The sequence below is a fragment of the Lates calcarifer genome, linkage group LG2 (assembly GCF_001640805.2).
Source record: "Lates calcarifer isolate ASB-BC8 linkage group LG2, TLL_Latcal_v3, whole genome shotgun sequence".
Classification (NCBI taxonomy): domain Eukaryota; kingdom Metazoa; phylum Chordata; class Actinopteri; family Centropomidae; genus Lates; species Lates calcarifer.
This window is the reverse complement of record NC_066834.1, coordinates 10,191,388-10,210,737: the sequence shown is the minus strand read 5'-3', so window position 1 is coordinate 10,210,737 and position 19,350 is coordinate 10,191,388. Positions and strand designations below refer to the sequence as shown.

Below are 19,350 nucleotides of genomic sequence, written 5' to 3'. Positions count from 1 at the left end.
TAATCATACAACCTGTCATTTTGTGGATTTTTTTTTTAGTAACTGTTTTTTTATCCTAAATTCAACTGGAAATATTATTTGAAAGCAGTTTTCTGACGTTTTATTAAAATGCTCACTCTTGGCTTTGACTAAAATTAGATTAAAATGTTCAGTTTTGTCAGATGTGATGACAAAAATGTTAAGTGTCCATGTAGACTAAAACAAAGATTATTTTCATGGTTTTCTTTGACAGTTTTTTCTAAAACTAAAAGTATATTCAATAACAATCACTAATCACCAGTTGAATTCAGATGGGCACTAAATCATTACAAGTTAGTCTGAAACCCAGACAGGTAATCTCTCCCAGTATATTCACAATAACCACGAAGCATCTTTTTGCAGATTCAATAAGGAGATGTCTCTGATTTGCTCAGGATGTCTAATTGGCCTTACCTCTTATCCTGTCTGACTGTAATTAGACCACTGATTTTTGAAAGAGCTCTTTTAGTAAATGTTCTCTTCACACTCACCTACTATGTGATTTAAACCATGTTTAACCACTCAGAGTGCCAGAGCACACACCGCACTAAATTGGACTGAATTCCTGATGAGCAAAACTCATATGCGTGTCTCGGCCCAAAACTGTCACTCCCAGATTTTTCAGAGCGCCACGGAGGAGCAGAAGCAGATTACTGCAAAAACAATCTGGGAGATATCTGTATTTGCCTCCCTTGAAATAACATAAATATGTCCCCACACCACCTTACACAAATAGTTCTTAATGTCTAATGGTACTCAACATCTGTGTCTTTATCTCTCCATGTGACTATGTAACTTTGTCTTAAAGGAAATCTATGTGCATGAAACCTTAGGTGGTGAACACCAGAGCGTGCAACACCTTCAACGATCCTCACTACTTACAACTTATAAGTGCAAAATTCTTGGAAATAACAGCTTTTAATACATTCAGGTATGTCGTCCTTGAGTCACGACCAAAGGTTTAGTAGATGTGTTACTGCTGCTGTGACCTGGCAAACACATTCTGGAGATGTGTGCTTCCCATCTGCCAGCGAGCCAGCGAGGACCAACTGTGCAAATTGTGTTTACAAGCCACAAGCACTAGAACACTACTCAGTGTGTATTTAAATGCTGTTATAACACAAAGACTGGATACTGATTAGAGTGAATGAAACTCCATTGACTTTAAAAAACTCCAGCTGCTGACACAGAAGGTCTGCAGTTTCATGTGTCGATATAAGAGTGTGGCTGAGCAAAATATTCAGGCTCTGTGTTGACTTAACCAGAACAGTCAGATAATCACAGAGGAACAAATATTGGAGGTACAATGCACCAGTTTCCAGCTGGTTGATGGCAATTTGACCTGTTCTATTCTGACTGTCCTATGAGCACACACTGTATTTCCCTTAGGGCAGTTGGGGCCTTAACAGAGCATATGCTCCATAGCCAGAGAGGGTGCAATGCGAAAATGGAATAGAGAAAAACACAAATAGCCCAACTCTCATGGAGAAGGTCCTTCTATGTAACAAAGCTCGGCTTCTCATGCCTTTAATCAGAACTGAATCAAACCGCACCTGTTCCAGAGTCAATCTCACTTTCATCTCTCTCCTCAGTCTCTTCTTGTGAAGGGTGTACCATAATAGGCCAGTCCCAGGCCAGGTAGTGCAGATTGGAATTGGACACTTAAATCCTCAACTAGTCTACACCCATGCTGACTTGTCATTCTCCACCACCCTGACTGCGTGGGAAACACGGGCATTGTAAAATGAAGGAAACATTATATGAATTTAAATTCCATCTTGATAAAATATTATTTTGGTCATGTACATAGCCTGAAGTGCAGGTTCCCAGGCTGGGGGTTGATAAATCTTGAGGGTTCATAAGATGATTAAAGGAATAAGAAAGAAATATATATGTCTACTACATGAATTAGTTCAGCTCTCCTTCTCTAATTTTTGCTAGTTTCCTCTGAAATATACTTTATATAATACTTTATATAATCGCTTCCTTTCTACTCTACGCTCTTTAATCTCCAAAAATACTTCAAATGAAGCAATGCGAGCCTGAAAGAACACTCTTAGCTGAACTCCTCACAACTCATGCACACAAACCAAGACTTTAACCTGTGAAGAGGCTGGTGAGCAAATATCGCTTTGTTTTAAAGGGACACACACCAAAAAGGTTGAGAACCACTGGCCAAAACCTTTGCTGACCTTATTTGATTGCACATAGTGATTGCTTGAGGGATGTTATGCTTTTACAGGGAAACGCCACTAATTATGTATCAGTACACCTGGTGGCAGATGTCTCAGGGTTATGGCTGTGAATGGTATGTCACATGAGTCACACATGTAATGTGGGCAGAACAGGAAAGTACAAAAAACCTCCCTTTTTCCAGCTTGTGAGTGTTCACATATTTTTCCAAGATGGTGAGCGCTCACAAGAGATAAACGACCTAAATTAGCTACTTTTGTTGAGTTACGTATTTGTTGCAGTTCAACACCAAGTGATATATAGATATTTTATATCAAGTTAAACCCTGAAATCCCGATATGTATGAGTCAGAGGCTGACGTGAACACTGAGCTGCTCGTCATGATGTGACGTAAATGCAGCATTATTTCATGCAGAGTGACAGCACGTAGTGAATGACTCTACCTGGTAGGAATCCAAAAAAAAGCACCAATACCTCCCTGCACTCACTTTCTTTACAGCTGAGGTCAATGACTGCTGATGAGCAGCATCAGCCGGGAGCAATATGGTCATCAGCCAAGGCCAATACAAGGGAGAACAGTAGGTGGTACTGGATGAGCAACATCCTTTGACACTCTGCTCACCTTCATCCCTCTTTCTTTTTACACAGACACTGGAGACAGCTACTGTGGCCGCTGGGGATAATCATGGCCACCTCTGTGTCTCAGCTGAATGATACCCTGGAGGAAGACACAGCACTCTCTAGCAGAGTCTATAACCCTAAAAACCTCACCAATTACACAGTAGCTATTTTCTTGTGATTCTCTGCTGAATATTCTCTTTGCTGTATGATGTATTCCCATATGAAGACTCTCTCTCTCCATACTGCATAGTAATGAAAAATAATGGCCTACGTGATCAGGAGAGGCTGTAAATCCCCTGACAGAAAGCCTCCAGCTTACTAATAATAATCAGAAGCCCAGATGGCTTTGGACCTGACATTAAATGAGCTTTTATGCTGTGTTTGTGTACCTGCCGATGGATGAAGACAACAGAACCCAGGAGACGCCAGGTTCCTCCCTGCCGGTCAACATGAAGCATACGCAAGATCTGCAGGAAGCGAATCCCTCTGGAAAATAACAAAAGTGTGCTGACATTGTATTCAGACCAGATGCATTTAGATATGCATGTGAACACACACACACACACACACTGTAGAGCCAAAAGTAAATGGACATCAAAACATCACATGCATATGTGACCTTCTTACATCTCATTCCATATCCATTTACTGCTATAACTGTTTCTGTTCCTGTGAGAAAGCTTTCCCCAAGAGTTTGCAGCCTGGCTGCACAATTTGTTCCCATTCAGCCACAAGAGCGTTAGTGAGGTTGGCGACTGATATTGGGCAATATAGCTTAGCTCTCAGCTGGCCAACTCATCCAAGAATTGGTGGATGGGGTTGAGGTCAGGGCTCTGTGCAGGTCAGTTTTTGCTGTCTTCCATACCAAAATGAGAAAACCAGTTCTTTACGGATGTGACTTTGTTGGGGGCATTGTCACACTGTAATGGGAGTGAAATATAGAGGCACCCTTAGGCAAATTACTTCATATAATCTGGCGTTACAGTCTGCCTTACTTGGAACAAGAAGGCTCAACACAAACCATGAAAAACAGGCCTATACCAGACTTAGTTAGACCATTGTTTCCACTTGCAGAAACACTGTCTCTTACCTTACAGCAGATGTAGCAAACACCTGGCCTTTGGAGCCCACTGACAGCACAATTATTGAGGCAACAACTACAATCAGATCTGCATAGATGGAGAATAAGGGAGTTGAAGTGTATGACATAAGCATGCAGATGTTCAATATACAGAGATGTAGCTTAACAGAGGAACGTGCAGACATTGTCAAGTAGAAGTAGAAGTAAAGTGCTCTATTAAGAAATTATCACTGGTTTTCATAAATTATTCTATAAATCAATTGAGGTGAGAAGGGTTGCAAATAATATTAACACTAATATTCTTCGCTGCATATTTAAAAAAAACACCTGGAGGCTCCAATTTTAAGAATAAAAAGCTGAGGGTAGAAAAAATATTGCAGTGACAGTTTTAATTTCATGCTGAATTTGTCTGAGGTATCTCATTTTTGGATGAGGCTCAAGATATATTACAGATATTGTTTAAATATTGTGCGTGGGTGGGGAGTGATAGGTCTGTTTGTGTGCATGTTTATGGATATTTGCATGTGTGTGTGTGTGGTTGTGTGTGTGTATGGGGGTTGCATTCTCACCTATAATAGATATTGGCTTCCTGGCAAAGCGCAGTCGGCCCCAGATGCCGACATATTTACTGCGGCAGCCCGCTGACCACAGGCGGACAAAATATTCCACACCAAAGAACACCACAAGGACAATCTCCTGTCAGAGAAATGAGGGACAAACAGAACAGACAAATGAAGGACAGGTCGGGAAAAAAAAAAAAAACAAACATCAGATGTTGTTGCAGGTTGCTCAGTGCAACAACACCTGAACAGCTGCTCTGACTTCAACAAAGTCCACATTAAAACAGATATTGTTGAATTATAGATGCAACTGTTGCACAGCTGTTCTGCAGCTTCTCACACAAACCTGATCATGTCACCACAATTCATTAAGGATTATTGACCCTCAACCCACAGATACTTCATTTGTCACTGCTTAATTTCTACCACAACACTGATTAATTCCTTAATACAGCTCCTAAATCTACATGGACCTGATAGATGAAAAAACGATTATGTATCCTGACAAATAGTCTCATGAAATGTATTTTTATTTCATTAATTTTGAAGGGGAAGTTGGAACACCAGTTTTCTACATCAAAATAGAAAGCCTCTTGTGGCTCTGGGAAATTAGTGGGTGGTAGCCTGCTCCTGATCTCTGCTTGAGGCTAGTGGCTCAAAGGACCCGAATCTTCTAAGTAACTGCCAGGTGTTGACGAAGTACAAAAACACATAGAATAAAAAATGAACACACACACAGAATATGAAGCTACAGCCAGCTTGTGTCTAACTGTAACTGTGAACTTTTTTCTGCATTAAACCTTTCACTAACCTTAACGAAGCACCACATAACCATAAAAGTTCTGTAGTCACTACAAGTGATATTGTGCTGCAAGATAAGATATTTTGGTGGAGATCAAACATGTTGTCTGTAAATGGTTTCAGTATCAACATACCTTTGTCCTGCCAATTACATACATTAATGTGATTGCAATTAATCTTTCTGCAAAACATGTTGCAATTTAATTGCACAGAAACATTGTCTTTAGGAGAGAGGGTCACCACCTCTAAAGTTCATTTGCTTAATTCATACAAGAACTAGAATGTAAGAAATGACACATTCTGGTTTAATGATTAAAGCAGAGCTAGGCTAGCTATTCTCCCCTGTTTCCAGTCTCTGTGCTGAACTATGCTAACCAGCTGCCAATGATGGCTTCATATTTACCATACTACATCTGGATTACTTCCTAATTTTCTTCGTGTTCTTATTCCTCTAATTATTTTTAATTTACATGACAATACTTGAAACAAGCCACAACAGCATGTGTCCAATACTAAATACTGAGCTCATAGAACTAAAGCTTCTCAATTAACATTTCTTTATTTCAATTCCAATCAAGTTTCTCCCAGAGCTCCCTGAGGACAAATGGATTCTAAAAAATCAATTACAGCACACAAACAACCAACATGTGGAAATGAATGAACTGGTGTGAATGAGAATGCAATTACCTCAACATGTTGCTTAATAACTGACACATGTTTCCAAATGAAGCTATCTGAAATCAAATCAATAGCCTTTCATAGATTTTTAATGGTGACATGATAATTTTGCAGTGAATGATGGGAGTAACAAACTGGAGGAGATGTGCTCCATAATGTACAGCAGGAGATGTTTTCAGCTGGGAATTATTGGAGGTGTTTTTCTTCATGTGAGCCTGAGATTAAAACGTCAGTGATTATAAAATAGCACATCTTTTAAAATGAAAATTGGATTAATATTATGTTAAATTGTGCTCTTGGAAGCTAATATGTAAAATGTTGTATTTCTTAATTTATTCACTGAGGATTTCTACTTCAAGGTTGAGAAACAAATGGTCTATCCAAAAAGGCAATGCACGATTAACAAACAGGAAAGGAGGCAGAGACAGGCATAGAGCAGAATCAAAACAGCTGTTTGTAGTTGAGCTTGACAGTTCATTCTGACCTTGGCAACAGCAGCTGACACTTACCTGCTTGTTCCAGGGCATTTGGCTGTATAACATGTTCTGCATCAACAGATGGAGTTCTCTCAACTGTCAACAGTTACAATTGACAGTTCATTCTTGACTTTGTAAACAGAAGACTGAGTGATATTTTTTTGAAAATGAACCTTGAGACTAGATTGTACATTCAACTGCTGCTTCCACAATCAAGAATTATCTTCAAGAGAGAAATCCCAAAAGTGTAAAAGAGTAATGTTGAAACATCTCCAACATAACAACTGAGCTAGTTCCATCTGCTGATGAAGACCATGTGAAAGAGGCCCTTTGGATCTGGTAGGCCCTTATTTAACTTCCTTTGGTATGGCTAATTCCTGAGCAATGGATTCAAGAGGATCAGTATCATTCTGGATTAGGTCCTATTACTAATACTGTCATCCTTCATTAATAATGCTTATAGTTTACCAGCTAAGGCACCTTTTAGACCTTTTAGTACCTGGTTAGAAATTATAAAGGAATCACAAACTATTATAAGTAACAAGTGAAATTGCAAAATAAATATCACCCCAAACCTGTCTCTTCCTTACCTTTCAGTTTTCACACCTTCCACCCCTCCAATCCCCTGACTCCCCGCTGCCTCTCTTCCTGCCATCTCATTACCGGAGCCACAAGGGGAGCAATAAAACTATGACATCTCATCTAGTCATTCCCCTCACACTGAGTCTCACTCCCTGAGTTACTTTCCACATCTTTCGACCTAAACCCATCATCGATCCCTATTCGACCCTCTGTTCATCCCCTCCTGCTTTAACCCTCATTCCATCCCACCCTCTAATCTCAAACCCTGTCATCCTTCTGTCTCCAACCTTGGTTCATCCTACCTTTCAGATAACGTAATATGTACTGATAAAAAAATACAAGAGAATATAATGTAGCAATACTTTTTAATAGTTCACTGTCAGTTTTATCCGAAAGGTTAACAAATTCTTTTGAGAATGTAAATCCTTCAGGTGAACTGCCAAGCATCTGGCCAAACACACCACTACAAACACTGTCAGTCACTGCTGCATCTCTACGTAAAGAGCAGAGTGGACTCTGTTAACCTTGAGTGTGCAGGAAGAAAGAAACAAGACTAAGGAGATACTTCTATGAGGGGAAGGAGAGAATGAAAAGAGTGACAGGGTCAGAGCGAATCTCTAAACTAGAAAGCACAAAGTACAAAACAATCCCTCTGGGATGGAGGATGGAAAAGATGAATGTTTGAGATTTTGGTAGGTTCAGTAGCGTGGCAAATATTAATTATTCATTATCTGTGAAGAAGAATAAGAAGATTAAATATCTCCAGAGGGTGAACTTAGGGCAGAAAAACATTTTACCATAAAATGTATATTTCATGATATTGTGGTACTGGTGATGGTTTTTTGGTGAAAAAATTATTTTTATTTTCATTTTAATTACAAGTCTTACTTATACATGGGAGCCTCTGCAGCAGCCTGAATATCTTCGAACCCAACAATAGAATGGTAGGATTTGACATTCTGATGCGCCAGCTCATGAAATGGCATGACCATTTCATCCCATTATCCTCATCCCAAGGTGAACTTGTCGCGTGTGGCGCACCCCAGTCCTTCTCAAAGAAAATCCTCAAGTCCTTTTTATCCTTTCTTGGGGTTTTCTTTTGTCTGAGCTTAAGTGACTCACCCATCACCCAAACAGTTCCTGCGCTCAGCAGCTGGTGTGTTGGGGTTAAGTTTATCCCATTTACTATTGATTTTAGAGGAGGTGCCTTCGCTCTCTTAGGCCAGTGGGACACCCTGAAATTGTTTGTAGAAAAAAAAGCGATGTAGTTCCACACAGAATGTCACTAAATTGTTTTTTGTGAGGCTGATGTTAGGTCAATCAACCCATGAAATTGCTTTTGAAACAAAAGCAATTTCATATTCTGTGTTTTTGCAAAACTGTCATCTTTGTGTTGATTGTTGCAGCAACACCTTTAAAAATATCCAGTCAGCAAACTGTAATAGAAATTAATTAAACATATATTTTACATACAAATTAATTATGTGCTTTAGTAAACAAGGTGGTGTGTCTCTTCACCTTTATGGTGACTCAGTGTCTATTAACTGCATTGTTTTATGGCATCATTATCATTTTTAAATTTCTTTAAATTAGTTTGACATGACATGGGAACAAAGCTCCTCCTTTACTACTTACACATATCACTTACAACATATCTGAATCAAGTCTATTTACAGATGAAAATAGACAAATCAGAAGTGCACTGCAGATGGTGAAAGTCAAAGGAAAGATCAGATTGGGAGACAGCACAGGGAGAAAAGGCTACAGGCTATATTTACAATGTAAATGCTGACGTAATCAGGAAATAAAGGTGCGTCTTTAGATTTATAATATGTAATATAATCATGCTACTTGTATATTTTATACACATGTGGTTCATAGGCTACTGATCAGGATCATTAAAGGTACACTCTGGAGTTTTCCTGTAAACAAATACAGTTTGATTTACATCCAGTGTTTCTTGCCCAGATTCATTTTCTGCATCTTTAAGGCCTAACAAATACATGGAATGCATTCTATCTCATAAAATATCTATAAAGCTATTTGGTGATTTTTTAAAGAATGTTTTGAAACCTGCATCTTTTACATCTTGTGGTCTTCTTTTTCTTCTATTCAGGTGCGCTGTTGCCCTTTATGGAACATATCATCATGTGTAGATGCAGACACTGTGCATGTAATTGCATGAATGTATTGTCATCACTTTCAGTTGGAAGATTGGAGCAGTTATGCACCACACAATGAGGCAGTTTGACAAGCAGGGGGACAAGCTGTTTTGTCCGTCTAAGTGCCACATCAATTCATATCTTTCTTTAAGGGAGTATACTCCAGGTCTTAGAGTTAGCATTAAAGACATTTGTCTCTTTTCTTCCTTTCTTCTTATCTGCTGCCAGGATCACTTTCAGATTTCAGTTTTTCAGTCCTTCTTCAACCTCAATGGTCTGGCCACACCAGCTTTTAAAGCAGATGATGCGGATCCAGTCTCACAGGCAAAATAATCCACATGGAGTTTTTATGTTGTACAACCTTGCAGAACATTGACTTGAGAATTCACATAAAAGACCTATATAAAATTGTCTTGCTAGTGCTGACCCTTTAGGGAACAGACATGTCAAGAGTTTAAAAAGGAGAAAGCTGTAATGTTAGTCATGTCACTCCAGGTTGGTGGAGTAAATACGCCAATCGTTTCATCGTTGTTTGGGTTAGAATGGTTCTGTTTAAGTACAAAAACCACGTGGTTAGGGTAGGAGAAAGATCGTGCTTTGGGTTACAAAAAGGAAAATGCCTTTTGACAGCACTAAAACACCTTATGTGATAGTCAAAATGACCAGTTTCTGAGCTCCAACAGTGCGCTCCTGTTGCTTATGCAACTCCACTTTTATCAACAAAGTAAGTCCCTAGACATCCACCCAATGCCCCTTTCCCACCAATAAGCCAAAAATCACCTTACAAAATAGAGAGAAAGCCATGCTTCATTGGAACTGCATTATGTTGATATGGAATTGGCGTATGTACTGCACACATTTTGAAACTCTAAAGTCATGTAATTTGTATGCAGCTTAAAGAGAATGGGCTGCCAAATTTATATAGCCCTGGTCTGCAGGATTATGAACTGCTCCACAGTAGATCTCCTGAATGAACTTCAGTTCACTTATTGTTTTAGTAGTGACCAAGCTACTTAGCCCAAACACAAAAACATTGTTTTTATGATTAATCCCTGGTGTTACTTTTCAGTGTAATCAAATGTAACACTCACCACCCAGAAGAGTGTTTCATGAGCCAGGGCTTGGTACTCATTAATGGTAGAGAGGACACTCAGGATCAGACAGGACAGAACTATGAGAAACCTGTAGAAAAAAATACAGAACATACATTAGTCTTGATTAAAATGTTGTGAGGTTTTAAAGTTTTATTTTGGTGGTCATTTTTAGCTAATTCATTCTTATTTTATGCAGTTGCATAGCAATGATCAACTGGTTCTTGGTTATTAACAAACATAATTTTCCTGGAATCAAAGGTTTACATACCCTGTCACCAGTCAAACCATGCAAATCACCATGCAAAAACATTCCAACTCATATTTATGTCAGCACTTCACACTTTGATTTAAACAGAAAAACCTCAGTCAACCTCGATGTCTGGTTCGAGTCTAAGCTTCTGAACAAAAAAAAGGTTTCAAGACAGCAACAGCATAACATCACTTTATATTTTTGTCATGAAAAGTATCTGACTGGATTTAAGCAAACATTCAAGGACAGCTCTCCGGAGGAAATACTGTGAACCTTTTGAACTCCACCATACAAATGCAAAGTGCATGATAAACTTGTCAAATAATGAGCTCACAGGTTGGGACACGCAGACACACACACACGCACAAACATGCACACACACATCATGCAGGATCAACAAACACTAAATTGCTCTTTAACATTCTCCTTATTCCCCCTCAAGGTCACACATGTTTCAACTGCAGCAACAATGAGACGTCTGTTACTCCTCAACCTACTTGAGCAAAATATACTTTTTTATTTTTTTTAGATAAGGCTTCAAGCTGCTGTGACACTACACCAAAAATATAAATAATGCTCTCCCTTTTTACAAATTTATAAATTTGAGGACAAACAGGATTTCAGAAATCTTTGTATGACCATCTTTTTGTTATTTAGAAAAAGAGCAGCTTATCTTTACAACGAAGGCTTATATATAGTATGTTGGAACAACAAATAAATTCCAGTAATAATTTTTCACTGCTGCTGATAAAAGTCAGGAGGAGAGATCCGCTAGCAGAGGAAGATGGGAAAGCAGGGCTGACTGCAATGATTCATTCTCAAACTCATAACCTTGTTAACATGTGCCTCAGCCCGCCAAGCCAGTAACAGCCTCAGTTCCTGTTTTTATTTTTGTTATTGGAGTTGTGCCTCTGTGATCAGAGTTGAAGTTGGAGTTACTGTCTGCCTTCATTCCAACTGTCAGTCTGTCAGCAGGATATCTAAGAAAATTAAGAATTCATTTATGTGAAACTTTGCAGAAAGGTTGGTGCCAGGGCAAGGGCAGACTGATTAACTTTTGATTTGCACTGGCAAGAGATGTGACAGTGAAGGGCAGAACCTCTGAATGGATTCACGTGACACCAACAGAACAAACTTCCATGGAAACACTAGGGAGCCTGTTTCCTGTTTAGATACAGAGTAAGCCTGCTGCCAGTATTTATTTCAAAACTTGGTACACTGACAGAGGCGCAGTTCTAATGCCTACTGAACAAAAATTGAGCTGACAGAATTAAATTTGACTACTATCATATGTGATGATGCAATGAAATGGGCTATGACAAGCAAACAGACTCAAGCAGCATTCAGGCTTTAATTAGGGATTTTAAAACCCGAGGCCACAAGGATGCTCCAAAAGTGGTAACAAGACTAAGAGTTTGCAGCCACGCTAGCAGCTCTGCGTAGGCTGTGCTTAGGAACTGCTAACGTCAGCACGCTAACATGCTCACGGTGGCAGGACCAACATGCTGATGTGTTAATGTTTGAGCGTTCACTGTCTAACTTTAGGAAGTTGGCCCGTTAACTTTTTCTTATTATCACTTTATACAAAGTGCAGCTGTGGCTGATGTGGTGTCATTATTAGTCTTAAACCGAAGTATTGGACAAACTTGATTTGATGATGGTGCTAGATGAAAGGTCAAGGGATCACAAGTTATTACAATTCATCCTGAAGGAGGCAAGAATATCTGAACCAAATTTCATGGCATTCCAATAGTTGTTGAGACATTTAACTCAAAAGGATCAATGAGTATGTTGATATTTGTCACGTAAACAGCATAATGTGTGTGGATATTCTTAATTTGGCCTAATTCTGAATTTAGAATTTTCCAATTAAGACGTGGAATATGCCAACATTATTTGGGTTTTATGAGCATTCTGTTATACATCATGTATACAGCACATTCAGATGCGCGTCTCAGTTTGGGTTTTTACATCAGTTTGCAACACATGGCCTCTTGCTTGTTTACAGCCAGCTCTTTGCATTGTACACAAACCAATGAGTTAACAGATTGCAAAGCGGGTGTAGAGATGCATATCCAAAAGAAAACCTTGTATTTCTGGATAGAAGGAGAAACTGACCTATTTTTAGCCTGCATAGGACAATAAAGTTAGAAAGGGCATAGCTATAGGATTCACCCAGCTTCATGTGAATGGGAATACTAGTGGAATATTTTCATTGGCCATGTAAACAGCTTGGAAGGAATATTGTCTACTATTTTACAGGGTAATTGAAAATACTGACTTGCTGGCAGCACTTTGAAATTGAAATTCATAGGATCACTGAAGTCCTTAGGGGGTCCAGTTGGTACTGGTGTATACAAGAAACCCATTATGGAGCTATAATATCTTGACATTACTGCACAGTGTTGATGGAAGTATTTGCTCTAGTTGTTCAGAAAACAACCCTAAGGAATCACTGTCTTCTTCCTATATGAGCAGACTGATGGAAACTATGTGTAGAGGGAGTTATAGTTTCCAGTTGGTGTTTGCACCATGAAGGCCCTTATCACCACACGCTACAGCCCGAGTTTATTGAAGACTGGCCAGGAATCCAAAAGCCCCCCTTTAAACTAACACATACACACACACACACACACAAGGACTTGAATGTGCACGCCACACGTCAACACAGATAAAAGACCTAGGAGAGACCTGTTCAGGGAAGATGGGCTGGTGTGTAACTCAGCTAACAAAAGCAGCTGGTCCTGTCTGAAAAAACAGAACAAGTAGACAACATAACACAGCCTAATGACTCTGTAGTTTGGTACCTGTGTCATCTGTAAAATGACATCAAAATGACTACAGCCTGTGTAAAGAGGAGCAAATTTGTCTATTAAGCAGAGCACCGCACACTGGGCAAAAAAACAAAAATGCTCACAAGTTAGGACGCAGTGCAATTTATAAAATTTTATGTTCAAATGTGACTCAGGCAGTTTAAAAGAGGATCAAAAGAAACACAAATGAACATCAAACTTTCCAAACCAAACACTGCAGTATGCTAATGGTTGTAATTTGTCAGTGAAGCTCTGCTTAAATTATTTCAGAGCTTTTGAAATGCCAGTAAACATACACACTCAGTATGCTGAGCATACACTTCTGCTTCACTTTTAATCCATCTGAGACTATCTGACTTGTCAGTCCCTCTCTACTAACTGCACCATTGTATTTCACTTGCTTTACCTCCAGGCCTATAGATAATACTGGCTCTGTGTCACTGCCTGGCACCCGTGGGCTTGGTGTAGCAACAGACAAAATAATACATTGGCTCAGCTACATAGCACCACTGAACTCTAAACAAAAGCTCAAAGCATGGCTCCTATCTATTATTGATGGACAGATTCACTTGCAGTCTGTTGTGCAGCGAGTGTAGAGACAAAGCAGAGGACAGGATAAGAGTTAGCAGTGACGCTGCTGACCATGTCACTGGCTGTTAGCATCAAATATCCTGTTTGGAACAGTAATCATGCTTTATTTTTTATCACTGTTATAACATGCTTTAGAGTGATAAAAGACAAAAATGTAAACCAACCAAAAGCAATTCAACACAACACAGAGGTTAGGATGGAGACACTGTGATAAAAGACACCATAAAATGAATTATAGTGAGGTTTTAAGGCCTGATCACCCCTTGTCTATAATTTGGACAGTCAGGGGAAGTCTGCCAAGGCCAAAATGGGGTTAATATCTCAGAGATAAAAGGTGGTAAACAGTGAATGACCTTGCCTGTGTGCTTTGTTAAGAATCCTAACTCCTGTGTTTGGAAAAATAGACTCAAAAAGAAAGATGTTTGACTGAGGCAGGGGTGTAGAGAAGGTTTTTAAGAAAGAAAAGATGAAAGTGCAGACTTCTTTTCCCCCGTCACTAAAATACAGGGTAGAATACAAACAGCTCAAGTCAAAAATGCTGCTCAAATTGAAAAGAATAACAATAGTGAACTTTTAGCCTGTTTGTTAAATCATTAAAAAATGTGTCTGAATTTACTTCCTCCAGCTTGATACTGTTTGACAAGATATCTGGTCTGAAAAACACTTTCGGATTTGTGTTTTCTCTCAACTCTCCTGTCGACTCATCTATAATCAGCATGTGGGATGGATCCATGCTGTTCCAAACTAAAATACTGCATTTACTGTTCAAGTGTAGCACACTGCAGACAGGCACCAAGCAAGTGTTGTGCTGAGGCAGGAAAAAAAATAATGAATAAAACATGGATAAATGCTAAATCCTTTCTTAAAGTGTTTATCAAGAGAGTGTGGGGTATGCTTTATTAATTGCATTAAGCTAAATGTATGTCATGTTCCTTTCCCAAGTCCCTTTAAGCAAACTGTATCATCACACACATATACACAAAAACTGACATGCATATACGTGTGCAAATACGCACACACAAGGGTACCTCTGATAAGGCCTCGGGTCACTCTGACGTTTGAGGTCTGGCTCAGTGATAAGGCCATGCTTGTTCTTAACTGCTTTTCTCCCACTCAAACGCTTGCACAACAAGGTACTGAACTGACCTCAAAAACCTAATGGGTGGTTTGACATCCCAATAACATGCGCTTACAACAAACGCCTGGTGGTATTGAAGAACTGAGAGAGTTTTGTAACATACGCACTAGCAGACATGGCACAGATTAAACCTATTTACTGAAACTGAACAAAGCTACAACTCTGAGTACATTGGTTAACACTGCAGGGAATTTGTTTTCTAAATATATTATAGGTTTCTCAAGGCATGTTATTTGAGTGTACAGCTTACTGCCATCTTTGTCAGTAAAGGCATGATCATATGATACTTCAATCGTGTATCCCATTCATGTCCACTGAAGCCCACACAATAAACACATTCAAGAATGCACTTCCTGACTGAGTGCAATTCCCTGGCTGGCTCCAGTGGACTTGAAGTCTGAAGATCACCTTTGTTCAACTCTGACATAGAGTATGTGCATATCCCCAGTCAGCCAATAGAAACACTATTGGAAAGGTCATGTTTCTAGCATATGCCATCACTATTTTTTGCACAATTTTGCAATATCAGACAACAAACTGCAGCATCACTTTTACAGACTGTATAGAGTTTGTAATCACAGAGGGGCCAGGTGCAGGGCAGTTTCTTTCAGTGACAGGCTAATATGACTGTGCCTTTGCCTTCAAATCTGGACATACAGGGCTGGCGTCTGGGTGGAACTGAGCAGCAGCAAACAAACAACCATCAGGGCTGAGTGTGACAGACTGAAAAACTTGTCAGTCGAGGCAAAGACATCCTCAGAACACACTTGGTGTGCCCATAGCAACATAATAAAATCATCCATCAAACACAGGCAGAGAAGTGAAATTTGCCACTGACACACTGGGTTACGAAAAACATATTGATTTTGACTTTGTGTTGTTCCCTGAGCTTTCTTTGAATCAGCATGTTGGGGCCATTACAGAAATGTTAAAGCATCTCATCTCTCATCTCTCAATATAATATTCAAAATGTTGATGCTTAAACAACAGTTTTCCTGTAATCGTAGTAGCCACTGGTTCTCCTGTTATTGTGTATTGTGCCGTTACTCTGGGTAATGTTCGAATGTGGTTGAGTTGCACTGTGTTGGCTCGTGCTCCCTTTGAGTCACTGAGACTCTAACCTGTTCCGACAGCCTGCGTTTCCCTGCATCCCCTCCGACACTGCAGGGTCACAGGGTGGCAGCGCCAGAGAGGGCTGCTACCTACTCCACAGCATGCACGCACATACTCACACACACACATACACACAGACACACACACTGCCAAGTTTAGCTGCCTGCTATCAGTGCCAGCAAGTGGGGACAGACAGCACACATGGGGGGTGAGCTGGAAGATCATATCCCACATTCCTAAACCTCTGTCTGAGCACTCTAGTCTGGATCTGCTGGACTGTCAGTTTCCCGGATGTGGGTTATACTGAGAAAAAACCCCACTACAAAGACAGTAAAACTTACTGTATCCTTTGGTGTTACATCAAAGTACAGATTTTCATGTTACCTAACAAAACTGTCGCATCAGTTTTGGATGGTGAATAATAATGTAACCTTTTCATGATACTGAAGCTTTAGCAGTTTGTATTTAGCAGGTAATTTAGCAGTACCCCCCAACTCCACCCTGACCCCACCCTACGCCTACACCCCCCTAAAAAGTTTTGTTATCACTTGCTAAATTATCTATATTTTATTTTCATACAACCAGGTAGTCCCACATACCTGTCATACTGTCAGGAAGGAAACAACTCACTAAGACATTCCCTGTCAGGTTAAATTAGCTCAAAAGTCCTGTTGTTACAGACTCACTGAATGCAAAGCAGAAACCTCTGTGTGGCTGCAGTCAAACTATTCTGGAAAATTAAATGCTCAATGATGCAAAGGAAAATAGGCTCCCAAATGAAAGATCTGTATAATATTCCTTTAGTGCTCCTACGAGTACATCTTTTGTCTGAGACTCTGCTGTCTGTGATGAATTATATGGTATTTTTTAAATCTGCTGTGGCTAGACTAAAACATCCATATAATATTCCTAGAGGGACCTCCAGTTGTGCTGTGATATCTGTGCAGCATCTTTCTAAAATTCACAGGATTAACAGTTCTTTGTAGTGAGGGATTCCAAGGCTCTACATGCGCAATTAACTCCCTGTTTAATTAGGATCTTAGAGTTGCAATTACACCCTTGAATACCCCGTGGATCTGCATGTTTATGAAAATAAAAACACTCACACAGTGAAGTGATACACGAAGCATTTCCAGCCAGACGGCCTTTCCAGAAAGTTATACACGCGTCCTTGGATGTAGGCGCGGGTGACGACTGGTCGGACCCCGGTGCTGTACACCGACATCCGCACAGACATCCGAGGATGAGATAAGTACGGGTGTAGGTGAACAGGGGGTACCTCAGTGGGAGTGTTACCGTCCTCTGGCATTTTGTCTCTTTCAGAAAACGTGTCGTTGTCGGCCACTGGTGTCCCTGGTTCGGGCGCGCTAAAGGTGGTTTCCGACAGCTCCAAATCCGGTGGTCTGTTTCCACGTGCCACACCAGAAGACCTCCGTGTGTTCCCCTGACAGGGGGCGGAATTAGACATTATAGCTTTCCGTTATTCTTCTGTCGGCGGCTTAACTTTTTCACAGTTATTTTTTTCCGGTGACTCACTCAAACGGACAAATGTTCGCCCATGTGCGCTCACCTTCTGTTGCGCGCCTGATCGCGCCAGGGCGCATAAAACTGTAACATAAACTGTGTTATTAATGCTCTAGATCACCAGGATGGTGTTTCTTTAATTTAACTTAACAGCTCTCTGGGTTGTTGAGGATATGGCGAGTCTCAGCCCTGAATGAGTATCCCCTGCCTCTTTCAGAGCACTTATCAGCCTGGAGAGCTGTAGGCGCCAGGCGGTGCGCTGTTAGTCGCCAGCTGCTCAGACATTTCACTGTTTTGCAAAACTGCTTAAAGTTGATGAACAACATCTTCAGATCTGTGTGGAGAAATCATCACACCTTTGACTTACTTACATAGTTAGTTTATTATCCTTTATTATCGGAATTTTTCTTTGTGTCTGTGGCAACCACCACCACCAAAATTAATAATTGTTCATAATTAATAATAAAAATGCAAACCCAACATATTTTTGGTCAGCGTGTAAACACAAATCTCTGTATTCGTGGCTTTGGTCACAGGCATATGCATGTGTGAATAGCACCAAACTAAATAAGCATAGAACAAAGGATTTGTATACCTAAAGGTTGTGTTGCAACACTGTAAAAAGCTCTTGCATAATACTCACAGTCCTAACCCACATATAAACAAATGGGTGACCCCACTACCAAAATTCAAAACACATGACTGGTACCTGCTATCCTTGATGAACATTAGAACTACAATTTGAGTTAGTAATGTTTTATGATGCAGATTTTTTACACCATAAAAACAGAATACGTTTGTAATTTCACTTATGAGCAGTCAGAGAAAACGTAGATTCTTTTATTTGTAAATAAGACCCTATGATTATGTATATAAACAGCCTTCATATGTATGTGGTCAAAATGACAAATTTGAACTTTAATGTGAAATCTGAATATATATACACACACACACACACACACACACACACACACACACACACACATAAGAAAGACAAGTTTTCATTTGTTGATGCTGCTGATCTCAGTGACTCAGATTTAAACATCAGTATTTTTGAAAAATTGCAGTAACCAGTACTGCTGCACATACATGCACATACATCCCGCTTTTATACTGAAACAATGCTGTTTCAAACAATGCACGCTGTTGTTCATGCAGTCATTTCTTATTTAGGGCAAATCTCTTTTAAAAAAAAAAAAAAAAAAAACTTGATAATCGGCTGAATTCAGTTGTGCAGAAGCATATAGAACAGTCCGCCATTGTTTGAGATGACATTCAGACGATGAGTCATTTCCCTCATTAAACTGTCAGTTGGAAGTGAGTTAGAGGTAACAGTCATTGTGTGAAAGCCTCTGGCACGTTTGGGAGCTATACCCAGTTCCCTTCTACAATACATACCTGTCACCAACAGTACTCAGATGTGCAACTGCTGAGGCTGTAAATATTGTTAGATGGAATATCTAGGTCTCCAATGTGTGCATATAAAGTTTAACTTTCCATTCTCTTTTTCACCTAAATACCTCTAATCGCTTACTTTCCTCCACTATGAGTTGTTCACGATAAGAAAAAATACGTAAATTACCATTATTAAAGGAACAGGAGTTATACAGCATATTACAGTTTCAAATTTCCATAAAATTGTGCCTGTTCCCTGA

General features: G+C 39.7%; 1 protein-coding gene across 2 annotated transcripts in view; it reads right to left on the bottom strand.

Annotated features, from left to right (window-relative positions):
• Positions 1–17,929, bottom strand: part of kcnq1.1 (potassium voltage-gated channel, KQT-like subfamily, member 1.1) — a 33,718-nt gene extending 15,789 nt beyond the window's left edge. The window contains exons 1-5 of one of the 2 annotated variants that reach the window (XM_018683367.2): positions 17,278–17,929; positions 10,264–10,354; positions 4,483–4,609; positions 3,923–4,001; positions 3,222–3,318 (exon numbers count right to left, since the gene is read on the bottom strand). In XM_018683367.2, coding sequence (XP_018538883.1) covers positions 3,222–3,318; positions 3,923–4,001; positions 4,483–4,609; positions 10,264–10,354; positions 17,278–17,639 — 756 coding nt within the window. In that variant the 5' untranslated portion in view covers positions 17,640–17,929. The remainder of the gene's footprint in view (positions 1–3,221; positions 3,319–3,922; positions 4,002–4,482; positions 4,610–10,263; positions 10,355–17,277) is intronic. The other variant, XM_018683368.2, reaches the window with a different exon arrangement.
• Between the last annotated feature and the right edge of the window lie 1,421 nt (positions 17,930–19,350).